At 31.0% G+C, this 22,606-nt stretch overlaps 2 protein-coding genes, 1 non-coding gene and 1 pseudogene across 5 annotated transcripts; 2 read left to right on the plus strand and 2 right to left on the minus strand.

Annotated features, from left to right (window-relative positions):
- Nucleotides 1-5,166: 5,166 nt before the first annotated feature.
- Nucleotides 5,167-6,460, minus strand: LOC112759003 (2-hydroxyacyl-CoA lyase-like; annotated as a pseudogene).
- Nucleotides 6,461-10,140: 3,680 nt separating this feature from the next.
- LOC112754382 (F-box/LRR-repeat protein 17) lies at nucleotides 10,141-14,754 on the plus strand. The gene is made up of 11 exons (XM_025802004.3): nucleotides 10,141-10,939; nucleotides 11,325-11,426; nucleotides 11,739-11,883; nucleotides 12,003-12,187; nucleotides 12,884-12,988; nucleotides 13,210-13,307; nucleotides 13,393-13,610; nucleotides 13,700-13,766; nucleotides 13,887-13,972; nucleotides 14,175-14,276; nucleotides 14,531-14,754. Exons 1-11 carry the CDS (start codon nucleotides 10,230-10,232, stop codon nucleotides 14,594-14,596), a joined length of 1,884 nt encoding a protein of 627 aa, XP_025657789.2. The 5' UTR covers nucleotides 10,141-10,229; the 3' UTR covers nucleotides 14,597-14,754.
- Nucleotides 14,755-15,152: 398 nt separating this feature from the next.
- On the plus strand, nucleotides 15,153-21,054 carry LOC112754384 (putative uridine kinase C227.14). 3 transcript variants are annotated; one of them, XM_072219198.1, is made up of 12 exons: nucleotides 15,153-16,751; nucleotides 16,906-17,039; nucleotides 17,268-17,311; nucleotides 17,436-17,513; nucleotides 17,973-18,165; nucleotides 18,565-18,595; nucleotides 18,675-18,733; nucleotides 18,830-18,903; nucleotides 19,497-19,583; nucleotides 20,466-20,527; nucleotides 20,650-20,678; nucleotides 20,817-21,054. In XM_072219198.1, the coding sequence occupies exons 1-12, from the start codon at nucleotides 16,706-16,708 to the stop codon at nucleotides 20,901-20,903; spliced, it is 924 nt and encodes a 307-aa protein (XP_072075299.1). In that variant the 5' UTR covers nucleotides 15,153-16,705; the 3' UTR covers nucleotides 20,904-21,054. The 3 variants fall into 3 exon arrangements, with proteins under 3 accessions (XP_072075299.1, XP_029149367.1, XP_025657792.1); XM_029293534.2 differs by having other exon boundaries at nucleotides 16,595-16,751; nucleotides 20,782-21,054; XM_025802007.3 differs by lacking the exon at nucleotides 20,650-20,678 and having other exon boundaries at nucleotides 16,595-16,751.
- TRNAD-GUC (transfer RNA aspartic acid (anticodon GUC)) lies at nucleotides 16,523-16,594 on the minus strand. Its single transcript has one exon. It is a non-coding gene; the product is annotated as a tRNA-Asp (tRNA).
- Nucleotides 21,055-22,606: the final 1,552 nt, after the last annotated feature.

Here is a 22,606-nt window from a genome sequence, read left to right on the forward strand (position 1 = left end):
AATAGGAAAAATAAGAAGGGGTAATAGTGGAAAAAAAGGAAAACAAAATTTATAAAATTGTCCGTGTTCACTCTTTCAAATCCCGTGTCCATCATTGTCGTTCGTGAAGAAGTGGACACAAAAGTATAAAAAACTGTCTCGGACACAATATGTCCACTATGTCTCTGCTTCCAAACACTTTTTAAACAAGTGTTGTCCATGTCTCCATGTCCTGCCCCCGAAAACAAACGCTACCTTAGTGTCTTGTCCATCGTATCCAAACACAATACACAAAAGATAATTTTTAGTGTCTCCGTCCTATTATCTCCGTTTCAGTGTCATGTTCTGTCCTGTCTCTAAAAACAAACGCAGCCCTATATATACCTTAGCTTTTCTTCCATCATTAATAATAGAACCACTTAAATAAAGATGTTAAAAATATTTTTTTAATGTTTTTAAATAATTAAAATTTAACATATATAATTGATTAAATTGTATTATTTTTATTAAAATTAGATACGACAAATTAATTTAGCCAAAAAACTAATAAATTAATTTTGAACCGGTTTAAATTAAATTAATATTTTTTATAAAAAATGACTACAATATTTTTATTATACAAAATAACTAAAATGTCTCTACTATATATATATATATATTAAAAACTCTAAATTTTAACCCTACGATAGAGAAAAAAAGGGACTAAAATTTAAGATTTTCAAAATTAATATATATAATAGGAGTATTTTAGTTATTTTCTATAATAAGGATATTGTAGTAATTTTTTATAAAAAATAATATTAATTTAGATCAATTTAAAATTTGATTCACCATTTTTTCGATTAAATTAATTTGTTTAGTCTAATTTTAACAAAAATTAATACGATTTAATTAATTATACGTATTAAATTTTAATTATTATTATAAAACATTTTAAAAAACAATGTTTTAAGCGTCTTTATCTAAGTGACTTCCATAATAATATTGTTGTTTTATATATACTAATTTTCAACTATCAATTTATCATGTTAATTAAGTCCAAACTGCTAAAGTTTCAGAACATTGAACTTAAGTAAAGAAAAAATATTTTCTGTATACTAAGTTCTCTTATATTATTTATTATGAAATTAATAATCTTAGTTAATACTTCTGAATTTTAGTTTGACTGTTACTCAAATATCTTAACTACTTTTATCTTAATTTTAAGTTTTTCATTTCTCCAATGATTAACATCCACAAGCATCTAAATTATTGGTGCTGAAACAAAAAAAGTAGGTACGTATATAGATGGTCCCTAGATATCGATGGATATTGTTTATCTTAGAAGTAGGATATAATAATTTATTCAGAACGTGATTCACGGGTAATTTTAGAGAAAATTTCTTAAAAAGCCATAAAAATGATTTCCAAAGATAACAAAATTTTTAATAAAAAATAATTTTTTTGGTCTTTAATATTAATTTTTATGATACTGATTAATTTTTTTATTAATATTTTTTTTATATTAATAGAATAAACTTACTTAACATGTTAAATTATTGAATTATCTGTTAAGAGTTAATTATAATTAACAAATTTTTTTTAATTAGAATCTCATTGTCTTTTAGATAATTATAAAATTTATTTAATTTTTTATTTTTGCTACTTTTACAAATATATTGACTAAATTTATCGTGCAAAACTAATAAATATTATTGATTTTTAAATTATTTTTACTTATAAAAGTAAAATAGAAGATATATTAATGATTAAATCTCACATAAGTATATTCTAAAGAAAGATCGTTGATATAACTACTAATTAATCTCACAAAATTAAATATTAAAGATCAAAAAAATATTTTTTAATTTTTATTAGAGTCTTGTAGTCTTTAGAAGAAATTATCAGGGCGAAAATTAGTTTACCCGTAATTTTACGATCTTGTAAAATAAAATTATTAAGTGAATACATTATTTTTAAAAAAAATTAATTATTTTTTATGCATTTTTTAAAATTTATTTTATTATAGTAATAAATTATTAGATTAACTTAATTTAAATTTAATTATCAAAATAATTTATTCATATAATATTATTGATAAATATTCACAAGCTGGAGATATTTTTGGGCCAAGTTACGTAACGAACCGGTAATGATATGATCATTGATGGCATCTCAACTACCATGTTTTCATAAGAAAAATAGCCAGGAAAATAAAAATAATATTATTTTAAATTGAAGAAAAATCAAGGGGAAGTAAGTTTTCAGCAGAGTCAAAATTAAAATAATTAAATCTGCCTTTTTTTTTTTTATCAAAAATAAGAAGACTCAAACTCATGACTTCTTAAATGAGTATGGAGAGACTATAAATAAATTTGACCTTTTCTAACTTCCTTAGTACTAAATACTTGTTATATTTCTCAATGATATCCTTTCAGTATTGATTTTAAAACATTCTTTTATTACTTGGAGGAATTCGTAAAACCTGTTTGAATTACGGAAAAACAAAAATTTGGTGTCTAAACTCTAAATATTTGAGTTGAATTTATCGAAAAAGCAAAAAATATAAATGTGAAACACATCTTTTAGATTATATTTAGACTGAGAGATATAAATTAAGAGATAAAGACTAAATTAAATTTTTATATTATATTTAGTATAAAATATAAAAAATTAAATTATGTCTCAATATATATTATGTTTAGTTTAAGATAGATATAGAGATTAAAGAATATATTTAAAATTTAAAAAATTAAATAAAGATATTTTTAAAAAATATTATCAAAATATCAATTTTTTTATTTTTAGAAATTTCAGTTTAATGTATTTTCATTTTCTAAAAATACTAAAAAAATTAAAATTTTATGATTTGAAATTAAAATTTTAGTTTTAATTTCTGATTACCAAATATAATACTTAATCTCAATTCTAAAGATGAAACACCAACCTTTTATTTGTGTCAGCTAAATTGTAAACATACTAACAAAGACCATGAATAAGTACAATCTAATTGTCATCACTCTTTTAGAGTGCATTTGTTTAAAAAAAATAAAAAATATATACTAAAATTATTTTATAAAATATAAAAATAAAATTATTTTTTTATAACATTATATATCATTTCTTTCTTTTTTTTTTCGTTCAAACATATCTAAAAATCATAAAAAATTCACTCAATTATAGTAGCCCAGTTTCAATGCTTGTTATTTGTGCTTATGTGGTGCGACGTGATGAATTATCCCATGAAAGATAGAGATGGATTATCCCATGCATGCATATTCAATTCTCGCCCATCCCTATCTTGTCTCCAAATTATTGTCATTATTATTGGCGTTTGTCCCCAAATTATTATCTTTTGATGGAGAATTATAAAATACTCGCACAATTAATAAGAAAAAAAGCTATATATTTTCCTTACATTTGATTCATTTTATTTAAAAAAAATTATTATTACTGTTACTATTTTGTTAGTAAATGACTAGCTAAATTATATATATTGGTCAAATTGTGAAGAAAATAGTGCTCCCCACTCTCCTTCCTTGTTCTTGAACACTCAGATTTTCCTTGATTGGATCATATAAATATATTATCACATGGCATATTCTCAACTAAACTGTACTAAAAATCATTGTGAGTGAATCAAAATTATTGTTGCAATGAGTTGTACGTAAAAAGGAAGAACCACAGATGCTGATATTTTCCAATCTTTTATTCTTCTTTTTTTTTTTCAAAAAATAGTAGATAGTACATGAATGGACAACTCACAAATCCAAAAGCTGATATTTTAAGCCTATAAGAAGTTATTGATTGGACATTTATTTTACCGAGCAAATAGCTAAAATCGTCGTTGAAAGATACTCTGATCTCCATTTTGGTCATTAAAATATAAAGTTAATCGAAATCGTCTCCAAAAAATACACGATTGGTCACATTAGTCCTTCCGTCAGTTGGATGATGATGGGTCACGTTAAGTGCCACGTGGCATATGATGACGTGGGAAGCTAATGCCACATGTCACAAGATGATTGGTTGACGTGTCAGTTCAATGACACCTGGCATGCCATGTGTTAGGTCAGTGACACATGGCCATGCCACATGGCACTTGACATGTAAAAAAGTTATTTATAATCAAAATAGTCCTTGAAAGTTAAGACGTAAGTCATTTTCATCCCTGAAATTTTAAAAATTAATCAAATTAGTCCTTATATAATTTTTTTTCTTGATAATATTAAATTTAAAATATTTTTTGATACTACTAATTTTAATAGAAACGTAATTGACAATCAAAATATTTTTCTTAGACTATTACATTTTGCTGGAATATATATATATATATATATATACTCAAAATTGAAATGTAGGTATTTGTTAACCTAAACAAAGTTATATGCTTAAAATCAAAACTTATGTATGTTAACCTAAATGAAAGTAATACCGTAATGAAAAAAAAAAGATGTATAAATTTTTATTAACTTTGTTTAGGTTAACATACATAAATTTTGATTTTGAGCATATAACTTTGTTTAGGTTAACAAATACATACATTTCAATTTTGAGTATATATATATATATATATATATATATATATATATATATATATATATATATATATATATATATATATTTCAGCAAAATGTAATAATGTAAGAAAAATGTTTTAAAATAGAAAAGAATAAGAGAGATTTTGACAATAATTAAAGGAGATAGATAATTTTAGGTTTAATTACTCTGCAGGTCCCTATAGTTTCACCGAATTTTCAATTAGATCCCTATACTTTTTTTCTTTTCAATTGGGTCCTTATACATTATTTTTTTTTCAATTTAGTCCCTGTTGACGTTAAACGTCAAAAAAAATGTTAGTGAATTGTGAAATTACTTATATACCCTTAGGGACCCAATTGAAAAGAAAAAAAGTATAAGGACCTAATTGAAAATTCGATGAAACTATAAATATTCAATGAAAGATATTCCTATAATCCTTTTTATTTTGTCACTATCATTCTTTTGTTTATTTATATACAAATTGTACCAAGAATAGTTTTTCTTTTTTTTTTTTTAACTTTCAAAATACCTTATTTTTAAAGAACATATAGAAAAAAAAAGAATGGATAAAATGAAACAGAAATAGTAGTAATAAGTATATATAAAATTCAATTTCCATTATTCAAGTATTTATTATGATCATATAATATTTTACATTTGTCTATATTCATGAAATATAGTTTGTGTCTTTATCATATCATGGTACACCATAGAAAACCACAAGGTTATCTAATTTGGGTTATTGAAATTTGAAATCTAAAAATGAAAACCATAGAAAACATAATTTCAGTGTAATACAGATAATCTATAAATCAGTTCTTGTGTTGCAACCTCCCACTCCCACTTTCTGAACCAGCATAGGATCAACAATAAAGAGTAGACTTGAGTTCATCAAGTGTCCCAACAAGATAGTCCACCAAAAGCTTCATTCAAAGCATACTTGAGTTCATCAAGTATCCCAACAAGATAGTCCACCAAAAGCTTCAATCAAAGCATGGTAACCTGTAGCCTTCTTTTGAAATAAAGGAAGTCGGAGCAGGATCATTTTTGTGAGGTCCATTCAACTCTTTGAAGGTTCTCCGGTCACCACCATATACACCTCCATGGTTGAAAATAATCACTACCACAGGTAACTGACTAACTGGTATCTAGATTGAAAAGAAGATAAAACATATAAGGCAATACATATTTTCTCAAGTATCGAAAAAAGATAAGACATATAAGGCAACAGTACAGAATTTTCACTCCACATCCCTGGATTAAACCATTACAAACAGCATCAATAGTCCCGACTCTTTTATAATTTAGTTTCTAAAAAAAGGACTCGCAAACAATTCTGACAAATTCAGGACAACAAGATTCGTTTATAATTTACCTTTACCACTGCTCAGTACTCAGTACTCACTAGTAACTAGCAAAAAAAATCTCCTAGAACTTGGAATTTTGGGTTGTCGCATAGTAATTACACCAGCTTATGTAATCCTATCTATCACAGAAACATAAAAGAGTTCATGGAAGATCTAGTTCAAAACAATTGCAGTAAATATAAGAACCATTCCACTATATGACAGATGAAAATATAACTAAAGATAAGAGCATCAATAAGTATGGATTCAGCAGTATATACCTCAACTTCAATGGTACTAAATTTGAATCCAAAATCCCTTCAACTGCAACAATAAGTCAATCGGGACAAGCCACTGCAGCAGCAATGCAATAACCGAGGCCAACCCCTATGGTCCCCCAAGTCCCTGCATCCAACCTAATCCTGCTCTGTTTGAACAAACACAGCCCTACCTACATCCATGGTGTTTGCACCCTCGGACACCACTACCGGAGCCGGGCTTCCGACTCCAAGAATTACATCTCTTATGATCCTCGTTGGTGTTAAGAAATTGAATGGCACAACATCCTTAGCAATCTGAGCCTCCATCTTTGGCGCATTATCCTTAGAATTTTCTCAGCTCAATCTCTTCCTCACTAATATATATAATATTGTAAACCTTAAATCATTACATAAAAAAAATTAAAAATCAATTAAAAAAATATGTATTCAACCGCTGCTATATTTTTTATAATCAACTCAAAAACCATTATCTCAACAAAAATGATCATATACTTAAACCTGTTTCATCAACTTTGAAAAACAAACAAAAAATTTAACTCAGTTACCTGTTTTGGCATATTGACTTCAGGCAGCGAGGCGCGGCCCGGCGAGGCACGGCGAGAAAATGCCACGAAACCCACGGACGAACAACGTGGAGCAAAGCAGAGCAGACGGACGAACTGTACATAGCAGATCAGAAGCGACAGAAGACCACCAACCGATGTATGCTCACACCGTCACGGACGACGACGCAGATGGATGATAAACCCAACGAACGGAGGAGAAACGCCAAGAGCTTACTGTTTCCTATTTTGCCGTGAGAGGGGAAAAGAAGATAAAGAGATTCGTGAAGTGAGGAAGAAAAAGGAAAAAAGAAGAACAAGGAAAGAAAGAAGATGGAGTGCGTATTTGGCTTGGTGGGTGACAAGTTCACGATCGTGGTGGCGGACACGTCGGCGGTTCACAGCATCCTTGTGCACAACTCCAACAAAGACAGAAAGTTAGGGCTGGCAAGGGATCTTTCATTTTGGGGACCAAGGGCTATTTTGGTATTTTAAAAAATAGAGAGGTGTTTAATTAGTTATTTTAAATTAATTATGAGAATATTCTATTTTTGAACAAAATATTCTGTTATCTCAAACGATTTTGTCACGGCAGGGACTAAATTAAAAAAAAAATTAATGTCTAGAGACCCAATTGAAAAGAAAAAAAGTATAGGGACCTAATTGAAAATTCGGTGAAACTATAAGGACTTACAGAGTAATTAAACCATAATTTTATTGAAAACATTTTTAAGAATAAAAGATACAATTACTAAAATTATTGTCAATTACATTTCTATTAAAATTAGTAGTATCAAAAAATATTTTAAATTTAATATTATCAAGAAAAAATAAAAAAAATTATATAAGGACTAATTTGATTAATTTTTAAAATTTCAGGGATGAAAATGACTTACGTCTAAACTTTCAAGGACTATTTTAATTATAAATAACTTTTTTACATGTCAAGTGCCATGTGTCACTAAACTGACACGTCAACCAATCATCTTGTGACACGTGGCATTAGCCCCCCACGTCATCATCCAACTGATGGAAGAACTAACGTGACCAATCGTGTATCTTTCGGGATGATTTCGATTAATTTTATCTTTCGAAAATTAAAATGGAGATCGAGATATCTTTCAAGGACGATTTTGGCTATTTACTCTTATTTTACATATACGTGTGTGTAAAGTGTAGACCGTAAAAAGTGTTCTTAAAAAAATTAAAAAACACAATAAAAGTAAAAAACAAAATATTAGAGATACATTCATAAAAAAAAGTCTATGGAAATGGGGTTTTACTATAACTTTCTTTAAGTATGATTAGAAAAATAAAATTTTATTATTAATAAAATTTAATTTTGTAATTTTACGTTAAATGGATCAATTTTTTGTGAATTATTTTGTATGACTTAAAACTTAAAAAAAAATAAAGAGTCCATAAATATAATCAAATTTTTTTTCAATTTTTTACATGCATCTTTTAAATAGTTATTCAAATATTTTATAAAAAAAATTGGATCAAATTTACAAGTTATTTGTCAATTATTAAAAAAATTGGTATTTTTCAGTTATTTTTATTAAATTTTTAAATATTTTGAGACGTTTTTGTCGTTTTAATACTTCGAGAATAGTTTTGCCCCATCCCCTAACTCTTTTGGTTACATTTTTTAAATTTACCTAATATATATATATAGACATATGATATGTTATATACATTGAGTTATAAACGAAAAGATTTTTGAAATTTCAATTGTATTATATAGATCTCTAAGATTGAAAAAAATGTACTATGTTAGTTCTTATTTTTTTTTGTCGAGTTACTTGTGATAGTGTAAGTAATTTGACATATACACTTTTATACTGAATTAGACGAAATAATATTGCCTTAGTCTTAATGCTAAATGTTTTGATGAAACAACGTTATTTAACTTAGTTGAACTACAAAACATCTTACAAAAAATATATAATCATTAAGATTAACCGATGTCGGTTTTTATCGAATATTTAGCACTAAAATTAAAGTGCCAATATTTCGTTTAATCCAACATAAAAGAAATGTGTTAAGTCATTTATAGTGTGAGAACTAATTCGATAGAAAAAGAATGAAAAGTTAATATGATGTAATTTTTTCAATTTTAAAAATATTCAAGTAAAACATCAAAAGTCTCTTCATTGTAAGAGATTAATCTCAAATACCACTTTGAGATTTAATTGAAAGGGATAAATTTGTAAATGATACTAGTAATAGATGTCAATAATTAATAGAAACGTGCATGGTGTTTTTTCAATTTCAGTTTGGGCTATTGAATTTTGCTGGTGCGTGCGTGCCTACTGATATTCCCGGTTTGAGAAAGTGTGGGTGAAGTTGGAGCTAAATGAAGAAGGGTGATGCTTCCGTACTTGGGCTGCAAATTGCCATATCAATGTAGTTTTGCAATGAAGAATTAGTGTGATGCGTGTATGAGCTTAATGTGTATTAGGAGTGGTTCAATTTTTAAATTTTGTTATAAGTAAACCCATTTTTTAATAAAAAAGAACAGGAGTAAAAGAGGAAAAAAGAATTGGATACTAAACCCGTGTATCTCCATTATATATTGGTATAGATATGGCCTTAATGAATCCTTGTTTCATCGTAGTCATGTAAAAAAAAAAACTTTTGTAAAAAAGACGTTCAAAAAATTAAATATAATAATAAAACAAAAAAAAGACGAGCTAAATTTTAAAGTAATATTTTAAATTAACCACTTATAATAAAAAGATTTATGAGATTTTAATTGCACTATATAAGTTTTGTAAGATGAAAAATTGCACCATATTAATTTTTATTTATTTTTAGTTATTCATTGTGTTGTGGGTGATTTGGCACATGTTTTTTTATATTAGACTAAACGAAACATCATTGTTTTAGTTTTGAATTTCAATCCTAAATATTTGATAAAACAATGACATTTAATTTTAATGAATCGCAAAACATCTTATCTTATAAAAAATATATAATCATTAAAATTAATCGACGTCATTTTATCAAGTATTTAATGTCAAAATTAAAACGATATCATTTTGTCTAATCTAATATGAAAAGAATATGATAGATAATTTATCGTAGAAAAATAATTTCACAAAAAAAAAAAGAAAAATGTGGCTAATGAAATATAATTTTTTAATTTAAAAACTATTTGTAATATAATTAAAGGTAGAAACTCAGATACAGTCGACTTCACGTAAAGTTGATAGCTGAGAGTCATTAGATGAATTAATTAATTTGGCTAAATTTTCATGTAATGACCCTCAATTATTAATTTTACGTGAAGTTAATTGAAGTTGAGTTTTCACTGTAATTAAATATCAACAATTTTTTATTACAAGCGTGAATTTTAGAAATCACAATAAGACTTAGTTGAAAGGAAGACTATTATTAAATCATCATTTTTGTATTTCTTATTGCTCACTACTTCCTAATAGTAAAATTAGTAATAGATAACTTTTATGACATGGAACAAAAGAAGCTCCAAAATAATTTTTTTCAAACACAGACAAAAAAGTAAAACATAAAACGAAGAGGGAAACAAAACAAGAATGCGCGGCAAGTCTCCCGCGCTACGTGTTAATATTTTACCCTCACCTCCCTCCATTTTCCATTCTGCCAACCAAAACCAACACTTTCACACACCAATGAACCACCTCCGCCCCCAAACCCACATCGCCCCCGCCGATGAATCTGCCGCATACGGCGCCTCATCCGCGGACGCAAAGCGCGGCAAGAAGCGCGGCAGTTACAACTGCGGCCGCTGCGGTCTCCCCAAGAAGGGACATAACTGCAACGTCAAAACCCCTACTTCCCCTTCTCATTCTTCTCTCTCCACCTTCTCTGCCGTTTCCGCAGCTCCTTCTTCTGCTTCCCTGGTGCGCCAGCCGCCGCCTAACCTCCGCCGTGCGCTTTCGTTCGAAGACGCCGTCGCCGGCGGTGGCTTCGATGACGACCTGATGGACCTCGCCGGTGGAGAAGCTGGAGGTGCATTTCCCGAATCCGATCTCGATCTGGATCTGGATTCAGATTCTAGCGGTTTGCCGATGAGCCTTCTGTGGGAAGTGCTGAGGAGGCTGCCGCCGGCGGGGCTATTGTCTGCGGCAAGGGTGAGTAGAGTTTGGAGGGAGACGACGAAGAGGTTGTGGAGGGCATCAGAGGAGTTGAATGTTAGGGTTCCAGCGAGAGTTCAGGTGGGTTCTGTTGCGTCGATGTTGCAGAAGTGCCCGGGGATTGTGAAGCTCTCTATTAAAATGGAGAGGTGTGGATTCAATTCACTGGATTCTATCAAGATCTTCAGTTTTGTGTTGTTGTTACTGTTTAACTTAATGGAACAGAACTTAATCTATATCATCGAAGATTTAACCTAAATTATTTTTGGCCAATTATTCTTGTGGCACAAAGATGCATATACTTCTTGAAATTTCTAATATTTGAGATGGATAGATGATTTGATGGAAGAATAGGATAAATCTTTTTAAGAGTGCTGATACAATTCGAACCATGACCTAATCAAAACATACAAAAGAAAAAAAAAATCCATGTTTTTGATTTGAGGAGAAACCATGTGAATCTGTTAATCCAAAAAAAGAGTGATAATATGATTGAGGTTATAAGTCTAAGCTGTGTTTTTCGTTGGTTTCTAGTGATGTGGATTCAACCATGTTGGCTTGCATTGCATTCTCATGCCCCAATCTGGAGTACATGGAGATCTCGACCACTGACACTGCTATCAATCGGATCAATGGGTACTATTCATTTTCTAAACCTTTATACATTTTCCCCCAGGATTGTGGCTGATTTGCTATATGTGGATTGATTATGTGAGCATATGTATGATATATAATGTGTCTTGTGTTGGTACTTAAGCACTTAAGCTTGTAGTATTTTCTTGTAAAGAAAGGCAAACATCTACCTTGTTATATCTGTTCAATACAATACATATTAAGAGCTAAAAGTTTTTTTTTTTTTTTCAGTATGAACCATAAACCAGAGATTTTATTTTATTTTTTGTATTTTTTCCATCTGGCTTTGTCCAACCTGCCACTTTGAAAATGCAGGGATGAATTAAGTCGATTTGTTTCGGATAAGAAAAGTCTAAAGAGCCTCAAGATGGAAGGCTGCTGTAATCTAGGCCGTCTTGTTCTTTGTTCATCTAGTCTTTCCACGCTTTGGCTGTCAGATTTGTTCTCTCTTTCAAAGATGGTGATTACTTTCTCTTATTTTTCTTTTAATTTTGCATGGTGCGTTGATTTTTTTTTTTTTCAAATGATATTTCCCCTTGAGTTAACATTCAGTTACTAACAGATACTTTGAAATGGTAGGTCTTTAACTGTCCCCAGTTAAGAGAGATTTCCTTGGAGTTCTCTCATCAAGAAAATGATGGTACTGATCTCAAAACTTTGATGGAAGGTTTGGGAAGAAGTTGCCCCAGTTTGCAGAACATACATATATCTTCAATGCACCTTTCTCATGCTGTTGTGCTTGCTATTACGGCTGCGCATTTAAGGTTTGTCCAAATATGGCCTTCTGGACACCTGTTTCTTTAATAGCATCATATTCGTGAAATAACATTCGTTACACAAAAGTGAAAACTGAATGCAATATAATGACTATAAAATCAATTTATAACATCATTTGGCCATCATTTAATGAAATCGGTTTTGCTAAGGAATCTTTTTTTAAAAAAGCTAAAAATCAACTAATAAAGCAGTGGATGGTCAAAGGACAAGGGCGAGAAAGGAAAATTAAAAAAATGGTGAAATATTAACTAATTATAGGTTGATAAAAGTTGGCTTCCAATTTCTTCCCTAATTGAATATATAAATTTTGTTGTCTATTTAAGGCTCTTACATATACGCTGAACTAGGTGACTATGATTTTTTAATATGACTAAAAAGTCTCATTTCACCTGTTTTCTCATATTGACACATGAAATTATAACTACAGTTGTATAAAATCATTATTGCACTTAAAAAAAGGCTGAAGGAGATGCCAATTAAAAGCAACCAGTCACCACTTGGACATTCAACTTTGTCCACATTTAAGCTGCGTAATTGAACTCTCAAAATCTTATCTACGAGTGGATTATATAGTATGATCTGAGTTGCAATTATTGTAATTTTATTTTGTTGCCATACTTTATATTGGTAACATCCTCCAGTGTGATAAGTTTGATGAAGTTTTTCTTTATACCATTGATCAGGGAGTTGCGAATGCTTTCACTTGTTCTTGGATCTGAAATAACTGATGCATCTGTTGCTGCAATTGCTTCAAGCTACCCAAATTTGGAATTACTTGATCTCAGTGGGTATGTGTCCTTTCATGGTAACTGTCCTCAAGTTTCTCTATAGGAAATATGAAATGCATTGGCCTTGTAAACAGCTAAAATACTTGGCAACTCGACAATGTATACAAAGATAAAGGAAACCAAATGATTAGAGACACATGGTTAAAATGCTTGTATGAATATAACTCTCTGTTTTATCTATCTGTTTCTGAAAGTATGTTTAATTGTAACTTATATCTCAGATCTGGCATAAGTGACAGTGGCATTGGAATGATTTGCAATGTATTCAGTGAAACATTGACAAGACTACTTCTTGCTCTTTGCCCCTGTGTGTCTTCAAGTAAGGAACATTTTATTAAGTCAGCTATCTGGCAAATTTCCATTGGTTTAGTTTCTGCTTATTAATATGCTGTCATGTGTTTCAGGTGGTATTCAATTCGCTATGGCTCAGTTACCAAACCTTGAACTTATGGACTGTGGTATGACCATATGTGATCCTAATTCTGACAATCCGACTGCAGACAACAACAGTTGTGAATTACAACACAGATCTATTGCTAATGGTCACCTAACAAACCAAAAGCTAATCATCAAACATAGCCGTTTAAAGAAACTTAGTTTATGGGGTTGTTCTGGCTTGGATGTGAGTTTCATAAATTAAAAGTTTATTTTGCTGCATATTATTTCTTGAGCATCTAATCTTTAGAATTTGTTGTTTTGTTTAATACACAGGCTTTATATTTAAACTGCCCACAACTTACTGATCTCAACCTAAATTCTTGTAGAAATTTGCATCCAGGTAGGTACCTCTTTCATGTCCCTGTTCTTTTGTGATCAATACTTTTTTAGCTGAAAATTTGACACAACTTTTAGTATTTACATAAGTGACTGATTTTTTTTCCATCATTGAATCATTCAGAGAGGCTGTTACTTCAGTGCCCTGGTTTGGAAAATGTGCATGCATCTTGTTGTCAGGATCTTCTAATTATGGCCATCCAAAATCAGGTAGCATATCAGTTTTCCTCCTGTATTTTCTAATTCTATGTTTCATTTGAGATAGAATCTTCATTTTGTCAATTTTATTATGAACAGAAAGCCAATAGATCATGGATAAATAGTGTTTACATAATGTCTTGATTCTTTTATAATCGAATGTTTCTAATATTGAGTGTACTCTTTCATGTGTTGTTTTTAAATTTGTTTGCAGGTCCGCAATGCTTATACAGCCATGGAAAATCTTTTGCTTTGTAAGCGTTTACCTGACGGGTCCAAAAGGGTCCGAGTTCCTCATCATTTACTTAGTAACGAGGTAAAAATAATAACAGCAAGTTTAGTCTACATCATCTTATTTTTTTGTTATATTAGTTGGAAGCTATTTTTGTATTTCGCATGCACCGTAGCCATTGTTATCTAAATTTGATTTTGTGCATCAATTACTTGTATCACGTTTTGTTAAGTAAAACATCTTTGTTTGATGTCCCAAAATTTGTATAGCATTTTTTGTTTGTTTTGAATGACTCTTTATCTAGTAACTAACTAACTACATTCGATTTCATATTGCAGTCACCTGAAAATGATAATAAACGGAGGAAAATTGAGAGACGGCTTTGTAATGTGATTGTGTACTAATACTTGTACTGATTAATTGTAATGTATAACGAAGAATATCTTGTATGATATAATTTGAACTCTACTATGTACCCAAAATATTTAAGTTAGGCTTTTCAATTGGTGCTGTGGAACATATAAGTTAAGAGCAGTAGACTGAAACGTTTTTTCTTGTTTTAGTATTGTAGTTAGAATTATGCCGTTTGCATAATTGGCCATGCATATTTGGTTTCTTTAATTATTGTTTTGCAGCTGATATAAATGATTCAATATTGAATCGACTATTGGAGCAGTAAATAAACATTTCTTTTCTTTTAGAAAAAAATGACATTCTCTGCTTGATAGAGGGCTAGAAGCATTAAAATTTAAAAGTAAATTCTTTTTTTTTTTATTTATAAAATAGATATTAAATCTATTTTTTAAAAATCAATTTTGCATTACCTTTTATTTACAAATCTACCTTCACTGCTTCACTTCATTTGAGTCGTTGCACTTGTCGGACATGTCATGGTGTTGGAACAAAATAGCTTCCTTTCTCATATAGATTGTAAACAGATAAAGTGTAATGTCCTGATTTTTTTTTAAAACCTTTTACATTTGATTTCTTTTATTACTATCCAACCCTTCAATTTTATTAAAATTTCTATACTACCCTTATTTCTTTTACCAAACCTTAACCCTAATTAACACCCAATTATCCTTTTACCACAATGAAACCCTAGCTCCCTTTCTTTTTCAGCAACACACACACCAAACAGCAGCAGCTGGGAATGAAAAAAAAAAAAGAAAGGAAGAGGGGAAGAAGGAAAGGGGGAGAGCAGAGGGGAAGGGAGACCGGTGGAGGGAAAAGAGAAGAGGGAGGCGGCGCAGTGGGTGTTACCGCCACCGTCGTCGCCGCTGTTGACATGAGAAGAGAGGGAGATATGAGAGTGATATCCGAGACAGAGAGAAGGGAGAAGATGCAGCGGCGCTGGTGGGCCTCGTCGCCGCCGTCGCCGCGCTTGCCAAGTCGCCGTCGGATAGCCGTCGCCGCCTTGCTGCTGCTTCGCTGCCACCACGCTCTGCCGCGTCACCGCCGAACTTGCCAAACCGCCGTTGCACACCAGAGGAAAAAGAGATCGAGCAGTGACGCTGCCGTCGCTGTTGGGGCTGTCGCGGTGGTTGCCGTCGTCACTGAAGGAGCTCGTCGCTGAGCTGCTGTGTCGCCGCCGGAGGAGAACTCGTCAGAAAGCTGCTGTCCTATCCGGCCGTGCTCTATCTTCCATTCTTCCTCCACTGGTTTCGCCATTATCCTTACCCTTTGAAAAGCTCTATCTTCCATTCTTCCTCCACTGGTTTCGCCATTATTCTTAGCCTTTGAAAACGTCGTAGGAAGCGTTTCACACCTTTGTGGATGACATTATAGTATAGATAAATTTAATATTTTTTTAAAATGGCATTTATGTTTGTATACTTAATAGAAAATTTACATAATTGATAGATTTTAACTAAATATATATAAAGCACTAATAAAACAGGAAGCCAAAAATATATTTATGTTTTTTATATTAATTTTAATAATTTTATATAAGAAAAAAAGTATTACTTTTGTAGTTTTTACAAATAAATTTATTGATTTGAATAATAAAATTATCCATTATTTTTCGTAAAATTAGATTAGTTTAAATATAAATTAGTTACTACAATTTGTTATTTTTTTTAAAATTGATACTGCAAAATATTATATAAAATTCGTTTTTTAAAAGATACATTACGTAGGAGTTTTTTAAAATAATTTGTTGAATTGAAATTAGAATTATATTTTTTAAAATTATGAATAATAAAAATATGTCTCTTTTTTCTTTACCAATATGCTAACAACAACCCGCGCGATCATTTAGCTAGTATATATAATTATATATACCTTTTTAGTTTTTACCCGCATGTTGGAAGATAAAAAACAAATATCGCCGTTGCCGGGGATCGAACCCGGGTCACCCGCGTGACAGGCGGGAATACTCACCACTATACTACAACGACTTGGTGATCTGTGCCTTAATTACAATTTATGTAGCCTTTAAAATTGTTCGTGAGTTTAAAAACCGAAGTGAGTAATGTCTCCAACTCTCCATTGTTGAAGGTGAGAGTAACATGGAAGCAACCTTCTGTTCAACATTTCAGAGATCTTCTCGTGCTGGTGTGCTTCGATTTTCAATCTCTGATTTCTCAATTGATTGTTTTTATCAATCGCATCTTGCATGTATTTAGAAATGTATAAGTAAACAAGACTACCTCTGTTTTTGTGATCGTTTTAGTGTAATTGGTTCACTTTTGCTTTATCATTGCCACAGAACCATTGTTGCTAAGAACAGTCGGAGCTCGCCATCGGAACCGGTTTTTGCTACCCGTCGCGCGCGATAACAAGTTTTCGCCGCTGCCTTTTGCTCCAACTGGCTATGGCAGTAGCAAGATTGCTGTCTTCAAGGTTCTCATTTTCATCTTTTCGATTATAAAGTCGAAAATTGAAAACAAATAATAATCATGATAATGGGGAAAAAACTCAGTTGAAAACTTCTCACACAGCGCGAAGACTGAGAATTGATTTTTATTTTTATTTTATGCAACTCATGTCATTCAAATAATTATTCATTTGGCTGTTTGAGATTCCACACTCAATTGATACTGTTTTTGGTGTTAACTTGTGCTCTCGCAGGTTTTATCTGCTGAGAAGGGGCAGGTTCATGTAGTAGAGAAAAGGTAATATCATATAACGGTATGAATGGGTGTCATTTGAGGACTGCAAATTGTCTGAAATGTGTTTTTTTGTGAGGGAGAAATAGCGATGAATTGAATTCATTTAGTTACTTCTATTCCCTTGCAGTGGAGTTGAAGAGTTATATGATGAATTGGCTGCACGCCTTCTGCCTTCAGCATCGGTGTCATCAAGCCCTAATTTTAAGTAAGTTCTTGTTTGTGGAATTCTGGAAACTAGTGGAGTTGGTTCTGAATGTTACCACAATTGTACAGACTCATGTACATCCATCTCTGCATGTTAGTACTGTGTGCCAAATCCTTTTACGATTGAAGGTTTATACTGTTGGTCCTGTTCACTCTATGTTACAGAATTATTCTAGGCATATCAAAATCCTAGCTATATTTTATTGCTTAAAATTTGAGTTATGGCAAAGTTTTTCTTCTGTTAGGAAGGCCTCATTGTTCACAACTTCTGTTTTGCTGATACTCTACTTGCCATTTTGCATTAAATTATCAATAATCAATTACAAGAACATCTTAATTATCTTCTTCAGTTAAATGTATTAAGTATGTCTCCTACATCAGAATAAATCTGATCCTATCATCCTTTTGTTTGTGGCTCCATTTATATTCACGTATTTGTTATTTTTATGTTACTGTACAGACACATTGTTGGCTTGGCTGGTCCACCAGGTGCTGGAAAAAGCACTCTTGCACATGAAGTAGTCAGCCGGGTAAACAAGCTTTGGCCAGAGAGAGCTTCTTCCATGGACTCCCAGGTTCAACCTCCTGATGTTGCTATTGTAGTTCCCATGGATGGTTTCCATCTTTATCGTTCTGAACTAGATGTAATGGAGGTTAGCATCTTTCTTGTGCTTACCATTGGTTGTTGTCAATATGAATTTTCATTCATAGTTCATTTCATCTCTTCACATCCTCCATAATACTGTTCTTGAAATTATAAGCTTGAAGACAGTCAAATGTGTGCTTGAAAGTTGAAAGTGTTGATTTGCATATTGCAATATCTAATAGGTCATCTGCAAAGATTGGAAATGAACATGACATTTTTATTTGTTGATTTCTTGGAGGTAGAACCAAAGTCGATCTTACATTTCAACCAAAGGGAGATTAGATTACATAAAACATACCAACAAATAGAATTTCTTTTTGAAGTATTGGAGTATAGTGAATGAGCTTCTTTGGTTTTGTTTAATAGCAAGGGCAATTATAATTCTGAATGGTGTTTTTGATAATAGAATCCAGAGGAAGCACATGCCAGAAGGGGAGGTAAGGAATCTCTTTTATAGCACAAATGTCAGACATTGTGTTTGTAGAGAAAACACTGATCTTTCAATTGGTTTTTCAGCTCCATGGACATTCAATCCGTCACGACTACTTACGTGTCTCAAGAATCTTAAAATTCATGTAAGGTTTATCTTTGTATGTGTTATCTTTTGTAGATTATATCCAACTATATAGGTTATTTAATGAGCCAAATTTGTTGGGAATCAATTTTTTCAGGGATCCGTCTATGTTCCATCGTTTGACCATGGGGTTGGGGACCCATTGGAAGATGATATCTTTGTGAATGTTCAGTGAGTAACTTACATTAAGATGGGCAATGATAAGCATTTTATATAGTTTTGACATGAGAAATGATTTTAAACAAGGCTAAATGATGAATAATTTAAAACTTACACGTAAAAGAAGAGAAATGACCATCATGGATGAGGTCAGAGAATAAAGTTTAATGAATTATATTTACCCTTAGAAAAATGACCCAATATTTAAATCCAGAACTCCATTGTTTCAAAATCAGGTAATCGTAAGTCCAGGTGATCACATTGATAAACCTAAATGTTCATGAATTTTCTGTTGAATACATGTAATAACTCTAATAGAACTTTATGGTAATGTTATACATGTTTAATAAGGACTGTTTAAGCCTCTGATAGTCATCACTTCTGTTGTTTATTACATAACTGTGAAATTTGTAAATGATGCCACTAAGGTGTTCTATTTTGATATCTTCCTAAACTCTTTACTTATTTTTAATCAACTTTACTTTTCAAATCATGGTAACCGATTTTTAAGTTGTTACTATTTGTTAAACTGTCTATTTATTTTAGTTAATCTCAAATAAAATGTACTGCATGAAATGATTCTTTCGTTTTCTTCACTTATCTAGGCACAAAGTTGTTATTGTAGAAGGTAACTATTTGCTCTTGGAAGATGGGATTTGGAAGGAGATATCATGTTTGTTTGACGAGAAATGGCAAGTATTTTATTTTATTTGATCTACTAAGGCATATTTTTCTTCTTGTACACTTCTGTTGACCTTGAACTTTCCAGTGTCGTATGTTAATGCTGTTGTTCAAATTCAGTTGGGACCTTAATTTTGTTGAAATTTTTCTGTGAAAATAATTGTTCTGAAGATGATTTTACATCAATAGGAACCAGGTATCAGCTACAGGATATAAAAATGAAACTGGTGTGTACTAATGAATGTGGAGGTGTTATTCCAGTGGGGAATTCAACCTCAGAAGCATGTAGAGTGTATTAGTGTATAGTATATACACGTATGAATATATTGCAAATTTAAGAAAAATAGCCTTGGTATAAAGGGGCTCTTCACCCTTCTATTCCCATTCTAATTAGTTTCCTGCCTAATACCCCTCTCTTCTTCCCCTGCAGAGTCTCCTGTGCATTTGATTAGTAAAAGCGGTTAAACATTAGCATCACTCTTTTCCACATTACTGAGTCACATATTCCAGCTGATCTTTAGCTGTTGCTGTATCTCATCATTGTTTTCTATTGGTTTTTGGTTTTGAAGTTTAAGTAGATAATGATTTACATAGAAACTATGATACTCTATTCAGTTTACTTTTTCTTTTCCCTCATTCTCTTCATATTAGGTACGTTAATAGTTGTACATGTCATTTGGCCCCTTCCAGAAACAGGGCGTAACTTTCACAGGGAGAAATCATAACCTATTACTCGTGGAACACTTGCTCCCCAGTTCCAGTAAAAAAAATTTCATATTTATCTTATGATCTATCTTGAAAGTTGCTAACCAAATCTGAAACCAGTATTTGCTATGTCAGCGTATTATCAGGGCTACCCGTTTGTCTAATTTGTTCTTGCTGTTCTTTTGAAGGTTTATTGATATTGACATTGACAAAGCAATGCAGAGAGTTTTAAAGAGGCATATTTCAACTGGTATGGACATTGCACTTTTTCATAATATATAGATTAGTACCAATTTTTTCCAAGTTGGGAAGGCATTTTAAATTTACATGTAATTCTTTTTCTTTTCTTTTTCCTGGGGCCCCCATATGTAGGTAAGCCTCCAGACATTGCTAAACAACGGGTAAATTCTACATCTTATAACTTATGATGATTATGTTATTTGGCCATTCAAATCGAGTGTTTAATATGTCTATATGATGTATTTTGTTGGTAACAAGTTACAGACTTGCATACAATACAACTGAATTTTGTGATGCAGATAGAGAACAACGACAGGCTCAATGCAGAACTCATAATGAAGTCCAAGAAAAATGCTAATATAATAATCAAGTCGGTTGATTTTTGAAGAAGCCATGAATGTGCTTCAAGGAACAAAAGTGTATTGTAATTTTTCATATCTGATCATAAACGGGTTTTTAAGCCGCATGAGACATGAGTAATTGAGTAGTATTATATCCCTTTGATTTTTCATAGAATCCAACAAAAATTATCCGTTACTCAGTTTTGTCTATAATTGCATCTTTTAAAGATGATTTTATTTAAAAATATACATAAATTTCTAAAATTATTTCAAAATGCATCTCAATCAATTGGCCAAAAGCTCAGCGGACTGTTGTCACTGTCTGACAATTTACTATTTTTAAATTCATGTTAGAAATTATAAACGATTGCCATTTGGAATTAACTTTCTATGTAATTCAACTTTTTTTTATTGGTAGAAGTCGATTATTAAGATTGCTGCTCTGTAACTATAAATGATATGCCTAATTGGGGTAAGGTGTATTATAAAAATACTATTTAATGCACGAATTTGTACTCAACAAATCAACAATATAGGAAATGAGTCCTTGATTAAAGAGAAGAAGTCCTGACAAATAAAAGAGAAGGAGGAAGGTAAACGGTGATAAAAATGCTTGTAATATCTAGAAAATGCTTTTTTAATGTAAATAAAAGATATTTAAATGTTATAATTCATTTTCACATAAAAATAAGAGAGAGGAGGGGGGGGGGAACTATCAAATAAAAGCTATTTCATAGACTTTTTGTTCACAAGTTTTTTTTTTAATTTTCTGTTTCATATTTTATTTTAAGAATTTTATCATGTAGATTATGAGAAAAGTTATTTGACAATGTAAAATTATTTTATATTACCAGTATATTGAAATTAATTTTTTTTAACAGATGCATATCATATATTTAGAAGTTCAAAAATCCTCTAAAATGCATTAACATAAAGCTAGTTAGAAGCTAGTTATGACATTAACATAAAGCTAGTTAGAAGAAGCTAATTATGACAGGAAAAAAAAATAAGAAAATAAACTAATAATAGTATCTTTGTCAACTAAGATTAGATATAGTTAATTTGACAATTCACTACTAAATCATAGATAATTTTTCAAACCAATTATAGTTTTCGATTAGCTTGAGTTTATTGGTACATTGAATCTAAACCTTTATTTCATTCTATGTTTAGAAAATCAGACAATATACGGTACAAATTATATTTAAATATAAAACCTTTTTTTTCCCTCTTATATGTGTATTCTTTCTAATAATTTTCTTCAAAATTTGAACCTATGTCCTCTTTTTGAGAGTAGTGTTGCTCCTTTATTAATTATTATTATTGCTTCCAATACTAACTGGTTTCTAATAATAAAAAGAGAAAAATAATTAAACAATGAAGATAGTGACATCACGATGAGTTTCTGTTTAATGATCAACATGCAGCATTAGCTATGAGTTTCTGTTGTGCGCATTTCATCATTTTTGTTTCCCACTAATATCTCCCCACCTCACCATTTCACAAAACGTTGAGCATATTATGAAATGGAATACAATTATAAGTTTAAAGAACCTATTTTTTTAATGGCATGCATAAATGTTCCATCACCACGCACATGTTCTTAACTTGTTTTTTCATTCACTATCCTCAGGAAATATTTCCAGCAATATCTATTTATCACTTTTATATTCCTTAGCTTTTTTTATTATTTAAAATGAATAATAAAATACTAGTTGATTTATATATGTTAAGGAATAGCATCATTA

Source organism: Arachis hypogaea, chromosome 16 (assembly GCF_003086295.3).
Source record: "Arachis hypogaea cultivar Tifrunner chromosome 16, arahy.Tifrunner.gnm2.J5K5, whole genome shotgun sequence".
Lineage (NCBI taxonomy): Eukaryota > Viridiplantae > Streptophyta > Magnoliopsida > Fabales > Fabaceae > Arachis > Arachis hypogaea.